The sequence below is a fragment of the Harpia harpyja genome, chromosome 3, assembly GCF_026419915.1.
Source record: "Harpia harpyja isolate bHarHar1 chromosome 3, bHarHar1 primary haplotype, whole genome shotgun sequence".
Lineage (NCBI taxonomy): Eukaryota > Metazoa > Chordata > Aves > Accipitriformes > Accipitridae > Harpia > Harpia harpyja.
The window spans coordinates 709,464-723,474 of NC_068942.1; the positions used below are offsets into that span (position 1 = coordinate 709,464).

The 14,011-nt window shown below is 53.5% G+C and overlaps 1 protein-coding gene across 7 annotated transcripts in view; it reads right to left on the minus strand.

The window, feature by feature from the left end:
• The window catches only part of SLC8A1 (solute carrier family 8 member A1), a 124,108-nt gene extending 110,839 nt beyond the window's left edge, over nucleotides 1-13,269 (minus strand). For 2 of the 7 annotated variants that reach the window (XM_052781116.1, XM_052781114.1), the window contains exons 1-4: nucleotides 12,875-12,909; nucleotides 11,757-11,902; nucleotides 9,346-9,565; nucleotides 665-2,500 (exon numbers count right to left, since the gene is read on the minus strand). In XM_052781116.1, coding sequence (XP_052637076.1) covers nucleotides 665-2,500; nucleotides 9,346-9,395 — 1,886 coding nt within the window. In that variant the 5' untranslated portion in view covers nucleotides 9,396-9,565; nucleotides 11,757-11,902; nucleotides 12,875-12,909. Of the gene's footprint in view, nucleotides 1-664; nucleotides 2,501-9,345; nucleotides 9,566-11,756; nucleotides 11,903-12,874; nucleotides 12,975-13,114 lie in introns of those variants that run through there. The other 5 variants (XM_052781115.1, XM_052781117.1, XM_052781118.1 and 2 more) reach the window with 5 other exon arrangements.
• Nucleotides 13,270-14,011: the final 742 nt, after the last annotated feature.

Sequence of the window (14,011 nt, forward strand, 5' to 3'; positions counted from 1 at the left end):
CCTAGCAACAGTCAGGAGTAGCGTCCAACAGCTTTCAGCCTCTTTTTTATTTGCAAGTGGCCAAATGTGGCTGCAGTTGCATCCTAACCATGAGGCTTCTCTGCATGACAGTTCTTTTTCAGGCCATGCATTGGACAACGACCTAGGTCTGCAGCCTTTAGAAGAGGAAGAGGTGAAGTGACCTTCACCAAAGTCCTGAACAGAGCATCAGTGGAACAGGCTGTGGCCCGATCCTGGATGACCTGACCCTCAACAGGCAAGGGGAAGTAGGTACCACAATTCATACACTCAGTTTAGGCCCTTCGCATGACAGGTCCTTGTGACTGGGCGGTAACAGCCAGCTCGGTTTTGTTCTCTGCTCCACTGTAGTGCCGAGGCTATAGAGATCTGCTCAGTGCGTGGGTAGGGTGCAGGAGGCTGGGCTCACAAACCAGTCCCACCTCCCTGCTGCTGGAAGGGTGGAGTGCCCCTGAGCAGGCATCACTCTCTGGTCTGTTAGCAAGGCAGGAACGCAGCATTTCAGGCTCCCCAAAGCACCTAAGGCCATTCATGGCTTACGGCAACGCGCTGGCACCCAAACACCTCCAGTGCAGCTCTGGGAGCCACGTGCATTTAATTTCAGGAGAACCAGAGACTGTAAGTAACAAATAAAACCTTCACTTACACTATCTCATCGTTCTGGAACTCCAGCTCCCCGCAGGTGTCTTCAAAGTCCTCTCCTCCACCTTTGGCTGAGCCTTCAATGGTTTTGTAGGGCACAATAACATTTCCTCGTGCACCAGAGGTTCGCAACACTTTCACTTCCATGGTCCCCACACTTTCACTGACATGTGTTACTGGCTCCTCAAAGGTGAAGATGCCAGCGTGGTCATCGTCAAAGATGGTGACGGTGGCAGTAGATGGTGATCCCAGGCAGGCAAGTGTTGAGACACGACCGGCCTCAAGAATGCCCTCATCCGAGGCCTCAGTGCTCACGCGGATGTTGCTGAGATGGACCAGGAAGTTCTCATCCTCCTCAAATATGTCATCATCAATTATGCCAACACGGATTTCCTTCTGGGTCTCTCCAGGCTTGAAGACCACTGTCCCTTCAGTGAACTCATAGTCAGAGCCGGCATTGGCCGTCCCATCCTCTGTCCGGAAGTCAACGTACACCGTGTTGGTCAAGTCGCCTCCCCGGCGAACGATGGTCAGGGCGACAGTGCCACAGTTCTCCAGACACTGGTAGGTACCCTGCTCAAAGTAGAGTTTGCTGATGGGATCATTTTCTGCCACCTCACTGTTGACCTCATGCATGCTGACAGCTTTACGGGCCTGGTCTGCAGCATGTCTCTTCAAGATGTTGCCAGCTCCTGTCATGAGCCGAGTGGCCTGAATGCGGTAAAAGGCCCTGCTCTTCTGCTGCTGGCTCAGGACCTGGTAGTTGGCCAGCTCTATAAGCTGTTCAATTTCCTTGTCGGGGTGCTTTTGTTTCAGCTCCTTCAGAATCCGAGCCATTTCCCTCCTGGCTTCCTCATCATCCTGGTCTTTCTCATCCACCTCCAACACCAGTGTCCCATCCAAAAAGTTCTCCACATGAGAATTAGCAACCTTTCCGTCCATCTCAATATCAGCTTTGGAGGAGGGACGGTCACCCTCATGCTCAATGATCATGCCTCTCTGCTTGCCAGCTCGGTATTTCTTGTAGACGTACTTGTAAAATAAAAGCCTCCTGTCAGCTATCCAGGCAAACACCACACAGATGGGGAAGAAGAAGAAGGTGAGCAAGCCTTCCCAAACCTCCACAATCCCAGGAGAAGACACAGATAAAATAATGTAAAGCCAAGTGTAAGCAAAGATGCTCCATGCCGCTGTGACAAAAAACACTCGCAAGTGCTTGATCTTCCTTATCTCTCCGTCTGGAACAACGTAAACACAGATCGCAATGATGACAAACATGTTAAATGCAGCACTCCCCACAATTGTGCTTGGCCCCAAGTCCCCTGCCGTGAAGCCATGGCCACACACTTCAATAACAGACAGGAGGATCTCGGGGGCGGACGAGCCCAAGGCCATCAGCGTGAGGTTGGAAACGGTCTCGTTCCAGATCCTCACCGTGGTTTTGCTGGTCTCGCCGTTGGGCTTCTTGATGGTTATTTCCCGCTCTTGGGATGTAATGACTTCGATGGAGGACATGAAGCGGTCAGCTATGATAGATACTCCCAGGAACATGTACACCATCGCTACAAAATACACTGTTGCCCGAGCAATTTTGTCACCGAATGAGGGATCTTGGGGTTCCCATATTGGCAAAATCACACCCTTTTTGCAGATGTATGAGCCAGTGCACTCCTCGGTGTCATTCACAGGCAGTTCGCTGGGGCTCTCCCCATGTATGCCATCTGCATGGAAGAGCAACACCAGCAAAACGCTCAGGAGTTGGAAGCTCACTGGGAAGGTGGGTGGGTGAGTTGCTCGCGACATGGCCGCTTCCACCGAACAGGTCCCAAACGTCCTCAACCTGCAGAGACAAAAGGAAAGATGCATTAAGTGAGGCCGACCAGAGATAACAGATTTTCCTCCACACCCTGTTTATTTCCCATCTTTCCCGAACATATAATCAAGTTACTCCATTACTTAAGAAGACCCATCTAATAAGCCCATTTGTGTTATGATTACTGCAGTTTTCCATGTACAAATCATCTAGTTGAGTTATCTGAACAGGGACAGATTCATGTGGGCTAGCAGTGGGCTAGCACCTACCCCCTTTAGCTACTATGGTGTTTAATGCCACTTTCTGTTCGCTGAAAGCCTATTTGTTCAATTGCATTTTCTTGTTTCTCATCTAATTTAAGCCCATCATTCTGCTTCTCAGCTGGCAGAAGTGTTTCCCATTTCAAAATTACAGTGCACTCACTCACTCGAGTTCAGGGTAAGAGCAGGAGAGGACAGGGAAATCTACTATCCCCCTATCATTTTTAGAAAATATTTTTATACTTGCTGTTTTTAATCACTGTAAACTACATATTTCACAACCTTTTCTTGCTCACAGTCCTCCCAAGCATCTACTCCACATCAGAAATCTGCATGAAGTGAGCTCAAGCCCTGGCAAAACCTTATTCTTAACAGTAACTTGGTCATAAGGTGCACCAGAAGGGCAGTCTTTAATTAATGATTTTGGAGCCATTCCTTCCACAGTGCATCCCTTTGCACCTTCCCAGAACTGGAAAGAGCCCCATATGCATCCAAGCCTGGCTCTCTTGGCATGCTTTGAGAGGAAACCTGTCCCTGCGCTCTTTTCCCACTAGGTCAGCTTTGACGGCTTCCCCTTCAAGGGCCTTTCTCACTCCATTTACAACATCAGTCATCAGGCATGACAGCAGTACTTGCCCTTATCCTGCCTCAGTATTTTCCAGCAGTGTAGAGGAGCTGTTAAAGAGGTTTTCAGTTAGTTAACAGTGCATAAACCGACAGAACAGATGCCTTTAAGTACGTAGAGATGCTTAGTGCAAAAACCTGAGCATGCTCAGTGTTACATTCTCAGTTTTACTAGCCAATAAAAGCCAGATTCCTAGTTATTAAAGCTATATTTTCTCCTCAAGGAGAGCCTTTGCCATACTACGCTTCTCCATTCCAAGTTAATTTAATCACACGGTACTTAAAAATGTTTCTATGAAGAGAGGAAAATGAGTACGTCAATACCTTTACTGCACTGGAGAATACAAAAGGCTGAACTGGTTTTGTTCATAAAACAACAACACTCCAGAAAGAAAAAAAAAACCAACGAGTCCAGCCACGAAAGGTTTCGACTTCCAAGAGAAGGATGGTATTCCCAGGCCCGTATCAGAGATGGGACACAAGAAGGAGATCCAGTCAGCGCCTCCCGAAGCCCAGCCTCCCCAACGCCTGGCAGGTCTCACCCTACCATTTGCCATCCGCCCGGTCTCCAGCAAACACACGGCCAGGTCTGACAACTGCACAGCTGCATGTGTGGGGAGACACTGACCGACCCGTCCGTGCTAAAGGCCGCATCCAGTGACAGCATCCCAGCTGTCACCTGGGGCCAGACATAGCGTGACCCACGCAGGATGGCTAAGCACACTTTCCCTCCTCCTCCTGAAAGAGGGCTTGTTTCACAGCACAGCTGGGAACCAGGCTGGCCCTCCAGCCACGCAGCAGGCTACACATGCTGCATTGCTGACTGCAGAACTCCAGCCAGGCAGGTGTTCCTGGACCCTCCAAAACAGGGACATGCCAACACCTCCTTGAGGAAAAGCACCTGGTCACCACCACCCATCTCCTTATCCCCCATGACACAGAAATGACCTCTCCTCATTAGGGCAGGGGCATATTGTGCAGGGACAGGGCTGCAAGTGAAGAACCAGCTGGAGGAAGCAATGGGTACCATCCTGCACCCACATTATGGGATCTATTCCGCAAAGAGACATTGGAATGATGGATCAAAGCCCTCTCCTCCATTTGCTTTTATTTAAGGATGCTGTAGTAGGATTATTGGGCTGAAAGAATAATACTGAGAATTTGTCAAGACAGTTTTATATAAATGGCATTTCCTCACCAGGAGCTGTTGGTCTGCCTCCCCCCTCCCCCTCCCAATTTTCTAATTAAGAAAAAAAAAAGATACACAGGGCAGGAAGTGAGCAAGTCGGAGAGCTGGGTGATAAGAACAGATAAGACGAACAAGAAAAAGCAAGTCTTCTGTATGAAGACAGATTTAAAACAAAGGACTTGTTTGCGTTGGAAATCCTGCTAATGCTACAAAAAGCTCTTACTGCTGGAGTCAGGAGCCCTGAACATTGCTCCCCTGATCACAGTCCCTGGGTACCTTCTGCTTCTCAGAATGCAGGCTGTAGCCACCGCTTACAAACCTGAAGTAAAAAATTGAAAACATGGTATTTGTAGAGTACCTTGTTGCAGGCCATTTGGCAGACAGCTAAGTTGAAACAGATGTGCGTTCATGGTCATTGAAGTTTAGCCGAAGCATGAATTAGTCACCCAACATCTGTACTCCTGTGTTTCACACTGCTCCAAACCAAGTCTCGGAGATATTTGATAAAGGGGCTGTCAAAACACAGACTGACTTAGTATCAACTCTGTTTATCCCAGATAGCTCCTAAGTGTAGTTTTGGGTTTTTTTAAAAATATGTAGGCTTAAAAAAAATTTAGTCAGGGCATAAAATATTACTCAGCTGCATGGTTTTTCACCCTCTTTTTCTAAAGGGCAGTAGTTTCAACAGAAAACTCAAGAGCATCCACCTGCCCTTGTTCAGTTATTTTCTCCCTGTGGCAAGTCATATCCTTGCACATGTACAATTATTCAGAGCAACCAGGCATTGTGAAATCCCCTTGGCAAGAAGAGGAAACAGATGGTTCTAGAGAAAATATTATGCTTTGGGTCACCGATTTAGGTCATAAAGAATGGGAGAGTCCCATCACACTTTGGACAAACTCTACAGTCTTAAAAGGATTCGAACACTGGAAGCCTCTGCCAGAAAAAAAGACACACACTAAATCAGATTAATAAGCCACTCGGACTTCATTTGCCATGTTCTTCCCTTTCAAACATTCTAATATAAGTTGGTTTTGGTTTGTTGTTTTTTTTTAAAATCAAGTCCCATATTATGTTAAACAGCAGGAAAAAAGGCCTAGAGGTTTGCATCTGAGCAATCCGTCTTTCTGGCCTTCCCATCCAGCTCTCCATGTACAGACAACATTTTTCCCTCAGATGGCAGGAGATAAGAAACTTGGAACTTTTCTGGAGGGCTCAGATAGGTGGGGAAAGGCTGGAACTTTGGGAGAAAAACCCACTGGCCTTGGCAATGTGCCAGGACCCCGCCTTGAGCGGCAGTAGCATCCCCCAACTCTTTGTTGAACTTTCTCCTGCATTTTGTGGTGCGGTCATCAAGCAAGATTCATGTACCCTCACCAGCTTTCCCACTTGAACCAACTCACAATGAGTGTTATTAACACCAGACTCAGGAATTACGGAGGGCTAGAAAATGCTTGGCCACAACATGCTGGTTACGCACACACACCACCAGAGCCTGACACTCACAGTATCTCTGAGAAGCCGCTGCCATAAAATTAGCAGCATTTCTTTATTTGTACAATCCAAAATAAACAGCTTGGTCCCCAGAGACCCTCTTACTCTGCATTTGCATAGGGTCTCGTCCCGCGGTCAGCACAGTGCTGCAGGCACAGCGGTAGGAATATTCCCAGGCAAATCATTCATATTCTTCTCTAACAAGAAGCAAGGCTACCAGAATGCCAACCTTCCCTCCAAACCCAACTTTGTTAGCTTTTCATTAAGGTGTCTCAATTGCATTTCCCATCCCGGCCATCAACGATAAAAGCAAATGCGGTAGCTGATTCACAGCACGCCGGGTTAGCAGCCCCAGCAAACCTTGCCTGCCACGGTGCTGGTGGCCTCGGCGTCTCTCCCCCAACGCCTCTTGGGTCAGATTTATCACGGCAGCACCGGGCAGGGGTGCGAGCTGCTCCCGGACAAGCTCCCCCAGGGTGCTAGCAGTTGGTTTTGCACAGTCATGGAGGAAAGCCTGCAAGAGGCTGCGTGGTCCCTTCGAGGCAAGCGCAGTTTAGACGCAGCTTCTGGCCAAGGGACGTCGGTTCAGCCTTTATTCCAACCCTTGGTGTTGTGAAACACCAGGAGGGCAGTTGTTGCCCACAGCAGGGCTAGGAGGGTTGCAGAGATGTTTGCCTCCCTGCTGGACACGGGAGCTCTAGGTTTCACAAATCGGTAGGAGAGAGCTCCTGCTGCCAGCTCGTGCTCCAGCCCCCAGCTCAGGAGCTGCCAGATGGGGAGAACACAGCCTTTTAGACTCTGCTCTGACCTTTCCCTGGCAGCAACGCTCCTTCAGGCTGGCTGGTTGCTGCATGCAAAGCGAGCCTGAAAGCCGCTCTGCGTTTCAACAAAGCGCAGCTTTTCCTTTGCAGCAGCCTCCCCAAAGTCCCATCTCCATTTGGGCACTTCGCCCTTGAAATATCCACTGTAAGACCCTTCCTGTTATTTTCCTACACCTTTGTATCACACGCAGGTTTATGACCATCTGCAACGAGCTGGTAGCACCAGTTTTTTTCAGACTACTGAAAAAACACCGCCAGCCCAGGCATTTTCATTGCAGGAGGACTGGGCAAGGAAGGAAATGGCCTGGGCTCACAAGGAATGAGTGGCCACACAAAGAGAGAGGGAGACTTTCCACGGGGAATTTTTTTCCCAGCATTTGACAGAAAATCTGTACAGAGCAGCTGTAACACGGCAACGTTCACACCATTACAGCCACCACCGACGCTATCCGACGGTGCCTACCCCCCTGCGACATCGGCCTTATAATAAACATCATTACTGTGAATTTACTGCCAGCTCGTATGGGAGAGGGGGTCCCCACAGCCGTGTCACTGGTGTACCAGAGGTGGGAGCAGCACCGTCTCCACACAGGGTGACCGGTCCTGAGTGGGTGGCAGTAGGAAGTTGCTCTTCACACCAGAGCCGCTGCTCTTCAGCATGCTGTGGGGACACAACCAGGAGCATGTTGCAACACCACGGGGACTCCCAGCCACCCCTTCCCCATCCCACGGTCAGAGCTAGGCAGAGAGAAGCTTTTGCTAGTGGGAGTGCAGTGCTGCAGGGGGACAGGGAAGGCAGCTCAAACCCTCAAACATCAAACTCCTGATGTCAGCAGCAGGAGAAAGATGGTCTCTCTTCAGCCAGAGGGGCCAAAAACTTTGACAAAGCAGCAGCTACGAGCTACTGCAAGGCACAGTGAGCGTGCAAGCTAGAGAAACAGAGCCTCAAAGCAAGCCAGCTACTCGCTCCCCTGCCAGCGTCCCTGGTGAAAAGACAGCAACCCCCAAAAAGGCCCCAAGTGAGAGGACAGGCTCTCCTAGCCAGCAAGTGTGTCCCCCCGACCTTCCTCAGAAAAAATGGCTGTCTCAAGGTGTGTGCCTTATGGTCCTACCCCAAGGTCAGACCTGAAGTCTCCCAAGTCACAGCACCCCTTTCCCAGTTTCTCTTGCAGAAGAGCAGCACTTAAGAGTCTACTGCAAGCAATAACCAGCCTTCCTGGGGGGAAAGCGCTGCGCACCTCGCCTCCACGGGTGGGACTCATACCCACGGCCCCAGCTCCGGAGGGCTAGCAAACCTCTTCTCTCCTGCTGACCCTTCCTGGCCATGCTGAAGCCTCTACACCTGTGCCTCATTGAAAGCAGCAATCTGCTTCACAGCAGGGCAGCTTGAGCAAAGCCTGTAGTGGGAAAAGACATGACTGTAGGAAAAAAAAAAAAAAAAGCCCAAATTGTCTGGTCTCTGACCATCAATCAGTAAATCAGCCAAGAGCCTAGGTCCAGCTTCCTACAGCTGAGGGACGCAAAACAGATGCCAACAGCCCTACAAGGTACAGGGTGGTTGGAGATTTGTCTAGGCAGCCACAAGCGCCGCTGGCTTCGCTTCTGATCTTGACGCTGACCCGTGGCACAGCTTTGGTAACTGCGATTTTTACCCATCAAAGCAGGAGAAGGACCCTACTGCCACGCTGGCTGTACATCCAGACCTGTGGAGGGAAGCCACTACGTCCAAATACCGTGTTGCCACTGAGGGCTGCACAGTGTGACAGCACTTTAAACACAGCTTGGAAAACCCTTGGCTCACAGCCCTGCTCTGGCTCTGCCCGGTCCTTCTCCCTTCCACCCAGCTCTGCCACTCCAAAAGAGGCATAGCCTGTTGGCATCCCCTGCCCGTGACCTCGAGAACTCCACATCAGGAGAATGATTTTCAGGCCATCAGCACCCTGATTGCATCAGTACAAAAAACCATCAAAACCTTTCCAAATATAGTCAGAGGCACAAGCCCTCCATGAAGCCAATCAAGTAAAATACACATCAGGCCACCCTGTTTTCTGTAAAGGACATTAAAAAGTTAGAACAGTTATCAGTCTGCAACTGATTTTTCCAAGTATCCTATCTCTTCAATGAAGCATCCAATCTCCTCCCACAATCTCCCCAGCAACTTTCCAAAATAAACAGATAAACAGAGAAAATAAAACACCCCCGATATAAAATTTCAGCCAGATTGGATGAATTTGGGGGCAGCTTGTAGAGACGGAGCTTGGAAGTGTTTGTCAGGGAGATTCCAGCCTTGCTTTCTATCACATGGAGACTAAGTGGCAAGTCGTCCCTTTCCCCCACGATTCAAGATCACAGCGAGGAAAGTGCCAGGAAATGAGAAGCAAGGGAGAAATACTATATTTCTTTTGGGGTTGTATTTTTTTTTTTTTTTTTTTTACATCTCCCCTCCTACTCGCTGCTGTCTCCAGACCTTTTCTCTATCCCTACCGCCTGCTTTTGGTCTCTTCTTTATCAAGCAGCATCAGGCTCTTCCCCATTATTCCTCCTGGGCTGTCAATGCCTTCCTCTGCCTGTGGATCTCCCTCACCGATTTAAGCACGGGGCTATCTGCCCAGTCTCCATGAGCCGGCTTTGAGGCTGCCTTGCCGACTGACTCCTTCTGTGATCTGAGGGCAGCCCTTCACCCCCCTGTGCTCTGTGTGTCCCTCTGTAAAATGGGAAGAGCACCTCCCATGAGTGCTGGGAGAATAAAATATTGCTAATAAGCCTGAGGCTCCCGGGTAGCCTGGGGAGGAAGCGTCTGCCCAGAGATGCCCCGCAGGGGCCAGGAGAGAAGAATTAGCAGGCTTGCTGCTTTCCTCTTTGTCTGCCTGTGTCTGCTCTTCCTTCCCGGCCCATTTTTGCACTGGGTTTCTAGCTTTGTGTGGGTCCCCTGCGCAGCGCGATGCTCTCCTGGGCTCAAGGAGCAGAAAGCTTCAAGGGAGCAGAGACAAATCCCCAGGCCCAGCTCCCGGCGTCCATCCAGGGACAAAGAGGTGGGAGACGTCCCTGGGAACGTGTGTGGGGAAAGGCTGAGGCGAATGCAGGTTGTAGAACCCGGGCGATTTGGACACGGTCCTAGACAGGAGCTGGGCAGGTTCGTTTGGGCCAGTGGCCCACCCTGGCACGCTGCATCCGTGGGCTAGGTGCCCAGCCCGGACCGGTGAAGGCTGGTAGCACCTCCCGGGAGAGTTACCGTCCGGAGGTACAGCTCTTGCACCGCTGACTCTAGAGGGAGCTGAACGCTAGTGCCGAGCAGATGCCCAGTTTTTAGACCACCAGATCTCAGGAAAGGGAGTCTGAGCCCAGGTGTGTGCCGGGCCTCGGCTGCTTATCTCAAAAGCGAGGTTAACCACCCCTCCCTCCTCCCCAGTCTCCCCCGCCTTCTCTGTCTCCCCAGGAGCTCTTTGCAGCAGCAAATCTCACTTCTATTTGTAGCCAGGTTTCCTTAGGAAGCCAGGCATATGAAATCACAGTTTCCATGTCTGTCTGTCTGTTCACATCACCTCCCCCCCCCCCCATTTCAGCTAAAATCACCAGAGGGATAGAGATAGCGCAGAAAGCCAAGTTCCTACAAGCTTCCTGAAAATAGCTGGAGAGATACCACTCGCGCCCTCGGCAAGGGAAAGACTGGTCAGTGAGCTCAGCCCATATTGGATGCCAGAGTCCCGGCGGCACAGCACCCTGAGCGCCCTGCAACAGACCTCGGTGCAGCCAGGATTTGCACAGCTGTGGGCACCGACGTCCACGAACTGGGAGCACACGCAGATCACGGCACCCTGAGCTTGAACAGAGCTCCAGGTTGTTCACTGTACCAGTCGCAAGGAGAGCCAGTATCACATGCCATTTGTGTTGTCTACGACCAACCTGTTGGCTGGCTGTCCAGTGATGCTCGTGCCTTGGGGGACACTGGGCTTTTTTATAGGATCTGAGCTTCATTAGGATGCTGGAGAATGGTGGCTTTTCCCTGGTAAGCCAGCAGGACCGTATCCCCCCCCAAAAACACAGCAGAAAACTAAATTCTGTTCTAGATGCAATGCCAGAAAATTGCAAGCCTGACAGCCCTGAGCAGATCAGGACCCTACCAAAGGCCCAAACAGGCAGAGAAATGGCTGTGCCTATATGGCATCATGCAAGGTGCTGTGGAGACTCCCAAGAGCAAGGACATGAGACAAATTCATGCCATGCCGTGTACAGCAGTGCAAGAAGAGCAAACTAGGTGCAGCCTGGGCAGCTGCAGGACAGCGAATATTTAAGTCTCAGGAGCAATTCACAGACAAAAGATCGCAAAAAGCTTAGTGAAAGTGGTGGGGAGAGAGAAGCAAGCAAAGTTTCATCAGCTTAAAACTGTGCTACTTGGTGTTGGCATTCGGGGATGCTAGGCATAAAGAGGACATCCAATCTCCTCAAACATCTTGAACACAAACCCCGATACAGCGGAAGCTTTGAGCAACGCAGCTCCCCAGCACTGGCTTAGGAGTTGTTTATGCCGCCAGAGAAACGGAGCTGGTGGGGTATGAGAGGAGTCAGGCAATGCATCTAGTTCCCTGGGGAGATGGTGGTGGGGGGTTCATGGCTTGGCTGGTAGGTTACGGCTCTAGAAATGCTAGATTATTTCCCTATTTGGGCTAAATGCCTCTGCTGGAAAAGGGGCAAAGCTGCTATTGAAGAACCAATCGGAAGGAAAAGGGGAGAAAGAAACATTTATCAGATGCACCCAAGGGAACGCAAATGCCTTTCTTTGGTGATGTCCGCTGCCCCAGCCAAAGCCATACAGCACAGCTCTTTTTTTTCCCTGCCGCCTTTCATCCCATCAACGTGCAAGTGTCCCAGCTTCCCTTTTCTAAATAAAAGCGCACCTCTTCTCTTTGTGGTGGTGAGAAAAAGCACATGAATGCCTAGGCAGGTGTCAGGAGAGTGCACAGAGAACCCCAGCCTCTCTCGGGCCCCATTTCCATTGCCTGACTCGTGGATTTCCAACATCTGGGACTGGAGGAACAGCTTCCTGCGAAGCACAAGCAAAGAGGAACCCTGAAATCAAACACTCGCACCCACACGCCTGTGACCTTGTGGTTTTACTACAGCTTTCATTTTTAGACTCCAGTTCTCCCTAGCGCTCGCTGCATTTCTACAACGTTTCGGCAGTTTGCTTTCGCCCTGGAGACAGAGCCGAGCGCGGGGTTGCTTAGCACGGCTCGGCGGGGAGGGAAGCAACAAGGCTACGATTAAAGAATTAAACTCGAGATGACGGAAGAGCCCCAGCCATGCTTCCACCTAGACAAAGCCTACGTGATGAGCGCTGCTTAATGCCAGCCCTTAATAACACACGCTGATCGAGACGAAAACGGGAATTTCATCGCGGCTGCAGGTGCCTCCGACCACTCACCTCGGAAACCGTTTCAAGGCAGAAATCCCCGGGGCTGGAGGAGAAGCAGCCCTGCGCGGAGGCACGACCACCCCCGCCGGGCGGAGGCACCGCACCCCCGCCGCCGCGCACGGGGGAAGGATGCTCCCCGGGGGGGGGGGGGAGGCGGTTTGCTCGGGCCCCCCTCCCCGGCCCCACCTGCCCGGCAATGCCCGAACATCGGGGTAGGGGAGAGGCAACCCCCTCCCCCCTCGCCGCAGCCGCGCCTCCCGTCGCGACATGTCGCGATTGGCCGGCGGGGGAGGGGGGCGAGCCCCATCGCCTGCCTAAAGGTGCCGCGGCTGGGTTGCAAAAAGCATTCCCGCGGCGTGGGGGGGGGGGGGGGGGGGGGGGGGCATCCTCCCCCCGCCTCCCCATCGGCTCCCGCACGGCTCCGGGCCCCCCAGCCCGCCTCCCCCATCCTCCCCCGGCACTGGGGACCCCAGTGCAGACCCCCCCCCGGTGTCGGGGCGGCGGGCGGGGGGGGGGGGGGACGGACGGGGACACGACACACGACTCGCCGCGCCGGGCAGGGTTGGGGCCGGGGTGGGGGCCGGTGGCTGGCGGTCCTACCTGGCGGGGGGGGGCAGGAGCGGGCGCCGCCGGGGCCGGCTCAGCAGCGGCGGGGCATCGCGGCGGGGCGGGTGGCGGAGCCCCGGTGCGCGGCTGCGGCGCGGCGGCGGGCGGGAGGGAGGGGGGAGAAGGGAGGGAGGAAGGGAGGGATGGAGGGTGGGATGGAGGGAGGGAGGGAGGGAGGGAGGGAGCGCGCACACACACATACGCGCACACTCACTCACACGCACTCGCACTCACACTTACACTTACACGCAGCACCCCGGGGATGCGCTCAGCCGGCCCGCCCCGCAGGCAGCCTCCCCTCCCTCCGCATCCCTCCGCGGCGCTGCGCGGGCAGGGAGAAACCCGCCGTCCCTCCTCCGCGGTGGCAGCTTCAGCCCTCCTCCTCCTCCTCCTGCTGCTGCTGCTGCTGCTGGAAATATTTCCCGATTTCCTCCTCGGAGCGAGGGACTTTGAAAGGCAGGGCTGGTTGCGGACCCACCCCCGGCAGCCCTGCCCGCCCCGCCTGGGGCAGCCCCCAGCCCAGCCCTGCCTTTGCCCGGGACAGTCCCCATCCATCCTCTGCCTGCCCCCGGTCCTGCCCGCCGCATCCCCCCGGCCGCCCTGCAGCCTGCCACGGCAAGCCCGACCCTATTTGCACCCCGCGGGAGGGAGGGAGGGAGCCCCGGGAGAGATGGCGGGAGGGGAAGCGGGCGGGTTTGCAAGGAGTGCCTCGCTGGGTCTGTCACCGAGCCCCACAGTGTCACCCGTGGCTGCCGCGATGGGGAGGCAGGAGGGCCGGGAGCATCCCGAGGGGCCCTGGGCGGAGGTTGGGTCCCCTCACATCCCCAGCGTTGCGGTGTTTGCGGAGGACAGCGGGGGCCGTGGGGGGGTCGGGCAAAGGGCACGGGGGTCGTCTAGGGCCCTCCTGGGACCTGCCCCCCCATCTGGCTCTGTCCAGGTCAGCCCCTGAACCCACAGAGCCTCCTGTCCCCACGGGAGGGTCGTCGGCGTCGGGGCGGTCCTGCGGGGAGCCAGCAGCCTGGCACAGAAGGACTCGCTGCACCTCAGGCTGGCCCAGGTGTCCTTCCTGAGGGCAATTCCCCTCCCACCGTGCCCGAACCGCTCCTCCACCCTGTGCCGGCTCCAGCAAGG